The sequence below is a fragment of the Tupaia chinensis genome, unplaced genomic scaffold, assembly GCF_000334495.1.
Source record: "Tupaia chinensis unplaced genomic scaffold, TupChi_1.0 Scaffold000403_1, whole genome shotgun sequence".
NCBI classification, from domain to species: domain Eukaryota; kingdom Metazoa; phylum Chordata; class Mammalia; order Scandentia; family Tupaiidae; genus Tupaia; species Tupaia belangeri.
This window is the reverse complement of record NW_006159905.1, coordinates 762661-767955: the sequence shown is the minus strand read 5'-3', so window position 1 is coordinate 767955 and position 5295 is coordinate 762661. Positions and strand designations below refer to the sequence as shown.

The 5295-nt window shown below is 65.7% G+C and overlaps 1 protein-coding gene across 1 annotated transcript in view; it reads right to left on the bottom strand.

Moving 5' to 3' along the window:
- The window catches only part of LOC102483263 (complement C4-A), a 24258-nt gene that overhangs the window by 5829 nt on the left and 13134 nt on the right, over positions 1–5295 (bottom strand). Inside the window, 18 exon segments of the mRNA XM_006154307.1 lie at positions 424–588; positions 661–893; positions 1126–1297; positions 1398–1514; positions 1599–1755; positions 1876–1951; positions 2086–2295; positions 2415–2504; positions 2600–2651; positions 2875–2970; positions 2972–3094; positions 3176–3315; positions 3524–3594; positions 3683–3794; positions 3883–4080; positions 4335–4409; positions 4553–4679; positions 4973–5128. Of these exon segments, the coding sequence (XP_006154369.1) occupies positions 424–588; positions 661–893; positions 1126–1297; positions 1398–1514; positions 1599–1755; positions 1876–1951; positions 2086–2295; positions 2415–2504; positions 2600–2651; positions 2875–2970; positions 2972–3094; positions 3176–3315; positions 3524–3594; positions 3683–3794; positions 3883–4080; positions 4335–4409; positions 4553–4679; positions 4973–5128 (2370 nt within the window).

The window sequence follows — 5295 nt, the reverse complement described above, 5'->3', positions numbered from 1 at the left end:
CTGAGAGGAGAATGGAGAAGGGATTTTGGCGTGGCCATCCCCGCTGGGAGGTGATTTCTCGCTTCCTGGCTCTCTGTCTTTCTGGTGAGTACACGAGCCCTATAGCAAAAATCTCTCCAAAAACAATCCCACAACCCCACCCCCTCTCCCATGTCACATGACCACAAAGTTTACATCTCCGCATGCCTATCTCACTTCGGCCCCCGAGAGCCCTGCTGGGTAGACTCTGTCTCTTATTTCCAAGGGAAGAGAACGTTCAGAGGGGAGGTCACGCCCCAGGCCACACAGCCAGCCGTCAGCCCTCCCCTAGGACCTTGGGAAGAGGTGTCCTGGGGTTCCGCAGCTAGGAGGCTGGGGACAGCCCCTGGCCTGGCCACACAGGCCCAGAAGTCAGGGCAGCCAGGCAAGCCAAGGCGGGGTCACCTGCAGCTCCTCCTCCATGCCCTTCTGGTGACTGTTCAGCCGCAGCTCGTGCGACTTGAACCCACTGCGGCCCATGGAGCTGAGCGTCACGTTGAGGAGCTTCTCCTCGGGGGTGTGGGAAGCGATCCAGTACGCAGACAGGGCGTCCAGGGCGATCACCGTGTCCTGGGGGGGAGGGGCCGACACTCAGAGGCTTGGTCTCAGGACCAGCGAGCCCTGCTCCTGGGCAGCCCCTACCTGGGTGCTGCGGAATCCCCCTTGGAAGGAGGCCTGGCGGGTGAGCCAGGCTGCAGCCTGGTCCGCCATCTCTGCCTTGCCTTCCCGGAGCAGCAGGTGCAGCAGGCCGTAGGCCGTGGTCTCAACCCAGAGGGCCGGGGCCTGGGGCACGGGGTCTGCCGGGTTGCGAGGAGCCAGGGTGGGTGACACGATATTGCTCTGAGAACTCGGGATTGAGCCCCAGTACAGGTTATCTGGAAACGAAGGGAGACGCACAGGTGAACGGGGGGTGCGGGGGGCCGCAGAGCACCCTGGTGGCCCGACCCCTGGATGGCCCTTGCCAAGCTTTCCCGACTCTGTCCTCAAATCATCCCTGCTTCTGCATGAATTCCATCTCCAGGTCTCCATGTGGTCTCTCCCTCTGGGTACACACAGGGGGTCCCAGGTCCCTGAGCCCCAGGCTCACTGCCAGGCCCCGTCCCTCACCGCCAGTTTCCTGGGCCATGGCCATGAGGTTGTTGTGGGCCACATCCTGCAGGTCCTGGCGGGCCTTGGTCAGCGTCAGGGCGTAGGCGGTGATGGCGGCCGCGTGTGCTCCCAGGAGCCCGCCACTTGCTTTCTCCCCCAAGAATGCGTTCGCCTTCGAGATGGAGGCTTCCTGGAACAAAGCGGGGCAGAAGGCCCGGGGGCTGGACACGGGGGTTCTGAGGAGAAACGGGGACGCTGGGGCTGGCGAGGGCAGACACAGGGGTTCCTACCACCATCTGCCTCAACTGCTCGGCACTCTTGTCCTGGAAGACGACCAGCCCGTGCTGGAGGGCGATGACCACGAAGGCCGTGAGCGCCACCGTCTCGTCATTTCCCACCAGGCCCCCCTGGCGGGGAGGAGAGATGTCAGCCAGGGGTGGGGAGGGGCCCGGTCTTGCCACCACACCCCCGCCTGTCCTGGGACACCATACCTGCATGTCCCTGTGGATAACCGGACAAGGGTCCTTGAAGGAGCCGTCGGCCTGCTGTTGGGACAACAGCCACCTAGCCGTCTCCTGCAGCTTGTCGGGCGAGCCGCCCACCTGATCCTGGGCCACACTCAGGACCTTCAGCACGAAGGCTGTGAGCCTAGAGGGCGGCAAGGGGGACAGGGGTAGGTCTCAGCCCACCCGGCAAGCACCTGGTCATTCGCCCTCCCGCGGCGGTCGCTGCGGCCCCGCCCCAGCCTGACCCCTCGCCCCCTCTCACCAGGTACTGCTGTCTCGGTGTAACCAAGCCCCGTAGGAGCCATCTGTCTTCCGAAACTGCTGGATCCGCATGTAGCCTTGGAGACGGACGGAGAGGAGGCCGCTGAGGGGACGGGCCCTCTGCCGCCGTGTGCTGTGGCCATGTCCCCCAGGCCATGCGGGACTCTTTCTTCCCCCACCTCGCCTCCCGGGCTGCCCCTGCCCCCAGAACCTTTCTGGATCAGATCCACAGCGTGGTCCTTGGTCTCGGGGGGCAGCGTGCTCCACTGCTCTGTCTGGTCCAGGTAGCGGGAAGCCGCCAGCGTCGGGGACAGGTAGATCATGGTCTGCTCCCCACAGCCCCTGGGCAGCCTCAGCAGAGAGGCCAGGCCTCCCGGGGACAAGGCCCCGTCAGAGCCGAAAGTGTCCATCGGGTCTGAGGCTGTACGGGTGGGAGAGGGTGGGAGATCAGAGGTCACGGAGCTGCGGATCAGTCGAGGGTGTACGGGTTTCACACGACGGGGGGACGGCCACCGGGAAGGGCTCGGAGGACACGGCAACCTGTCACTCTGACGAAGCTGCTGAAGTCTCCGTCGGGGATAACGTTTGGGTCAGAGTTGCCAGGAACTTCCAGGGTCCGGCCTCGGTGGTCTGGGGAGATGGTGGCTGTTGGCCATCTGTCCTGCTGTCCACACCCCCTGCACCAGCCCCTTTAGGAAACTGAGGCCAGGGCCTGGGCCACTCACCCAGCGGGTTGAGTTCATAGACCAGCTCCTCCCTGGAGAGGGCCCCTTCCTTCTGTCTCGGAGGAAACTCGCTGTGAGAGGTCACCCAGGACCGCACCCGCCCGCCTGCCCGGGGCGGGAGTTCACACTTCAGGGACAGGATTGGATCTGAACTGCACAGACTCACAGACCACAGCATTGGGCTTGGGTGCTGGGCTCCTGGCCCGGCCAGCAGGATGCCGGGGCGGGGACCCACCAGGGAGACTAGGGGCCTGGAGTCAGGATACGCCGCTCACCTCGATCTGCAGAACTTTGGACACTGCATCCCCGACAGGGAACTCGAAGGAGCCTCGAGCCACCACCTTCACGGACACAGCAGCGGCCGGCGGGGGGCCCCGTGGGCACCACGGAGAAGGCCACCGGCCGGGCAGAGCCTGCAGGCACCAGCACCTGCTGGGCCAGCCCTCCGCCGCCAGCCAGACACAGCCCCTCCACCGGGGACACGTGGACGCTCACCTGGGGCGGGAAAGTGGCAGAGCCTCAGCCCAGCAAGGCTTCCCGCACGCGCCCCACCCCGTGCCGGGCTCCCGGCCTCACGGGCAAGTCTCTGTCCAGGTAGTTGTAGAGCACAGGCCGCAGCTCCAGCTGCTCGAAGCGGCGGACGGAGACGGGCAGGCGGAGGTGTACATGGAACTCGCGGAACACCCGGAATCGCGCTGGCGTGGCCACGCACAGGCCTGCCGGCCGGGGGGAGCATGGGCCAGAGATGGGGTTAGGAGGCGCGTCAGCCTCGGGCCACAGCGGGGAGAACGCCTGGCCTGCCCCCAGCACCCGCGCTCCGTGCGAGCGAGCACGCCGCCACCGACGCCCCACATCTCTCGGCACCCTCGCTGTAGGACAGCAGGGGAGCAGAAGGGCGACACCCGCCCCGGCGGCCGACCTCACCTGTGCTTTTGGACAGGCTCACACCGTGGATCTCCCACGTGGTCAGAGAGTCAGGGAGAAAGGCTGTCAGCCTGTGCGGGACGAGGTGGAGAAGCCCAGTCACACCCAGGCTGGCCCCAGACAGCCCGCAGCCGCGGCCAGCCCCGCTCGGGCCCTCACGTCTGGGAGCGGTCCACCGGGATCACCCTCCACAGCCAGTTCTCCGGGAAGAAGCTGCGCACAGGGATGTCGTCCTCGTCCATCAGGTCCTCCTCCTGCAGGATCTCCAGGGCTGGGGACCACGCCGACGGAGTGAGGACAGGCCCGGCCTGCCTTTCCCGGCCCCGCTGCCTGCCCGCCAGCCCCACCCGGCCCCTTACCTCGGGCGAGGCCCACCTGGCCCCTGGCCCGGCTCTTCTTGCGCAGGCTCTCGGCAAACTGGCAGCAGGACAGGAAGGGCTCCCGGCAGGCCGAGCTCTTCACGCGAAGGGCGCGCTGCTCACAGGAGCGTGCCATGGGCAGCCGGGTGAGCCCGTCCTGGCAGCAGCGCTTGGCCATGGGGGACGCATACTGGCCCACTGCAGGGCCAGGTCAGGGCAAGCATGTGGGAGCAACGAGGGACACGACTCAGCCCCCACCAGGGCCCCGAGACCCCCCCCACTGGCCTCACGAGACCAGTAACACGGGAGAGGTGGGTAGAAACGGCCAACCTGTAAGTCCACTGAATCTCTGGCCCCAGTACCACACTCGGGCTCCCTGAGGGGCAGAGGGGACAGGCCGCCCCTCCCGGCCCCAGCCACAGCGGGAGCAGCTCTGCAGGCGCCCCACTCACACTTCTCACTGATGGCCTTTTGGAAGTCCACGCTCCTCCTTCTCCGGGCTTTCGTCTCCTTGGGACAGCCTGGACCTGGGAGGGAGCAAGGCAGTCCAGCAGCAGGTCGGGCAGCGCAGGCCTCCCCCTCCCCTGCCCAGCCCTTCCTGCCCACCTCTTCCTACCTTGCCCCCCACCCCGTCTTCCCACCACCGGCTCCCTTCCGCCTCTGTTCTCACTCTTTCTAACGGAGGTCAGCTGTTCTCCATCAGAGAAGGCCAGGCCTGCGGCCTCGAACACCTGCAGGGCACTGTCGCCGCCCCCAGGACCACAGCTGAGGTCATAGCTGCCCATAACTTCAAAGACCTGGCAAGAAAGGGCAGGGATGCTGGGGACCCGAGAGGGACTGAGGGCCAGGTCAGCTGCTTGGCTGTGGGTGAGAGGGCAGGCTGTGGACAAGTAGAGGAGAGAGAGCCGGGAGACCGCAGGGCCGAGAGAAGACGTGGGTGCGGCCCTGTCTCATGGAGGCCCGTGGACGAGAAAGCTCGAGGGAGACAGGGAGGAGCCCTGGGCAGCCTGAGTGAGCTCCAGAGGGTGGGCCCGGCAGTAGGGAGGAGCCATGGACGGGCAGGAAGGCTGGGGACAGGGTCTTGACTAACCTTGCGCATGTCGAGGGGCTTATGGGTCCTGCCGCCCACTGCATACAGAGCCGTGTCCACAGCTCCCAGGGCCACCAGGGCTTGGGAATCGGTGTGTACGCGGAGCTTCATGAGGTCCCCGTTACGGAACTCGGTACCATCCACCTTCAGCTCCACCTGGCAGAGGTGGGAGTGGGAGAAGAGATTTTTGCTATATGGCACAAGTGCAGAGAGACAGAGAAAAATCACCCCCCGGGTGGATGGCCATGCTGCAATCCCTTCTCCTCTCAGGATGTTGGGCATGCACACGCACGCACCCGGCATGAGATTTTTTTTTTTTTTTT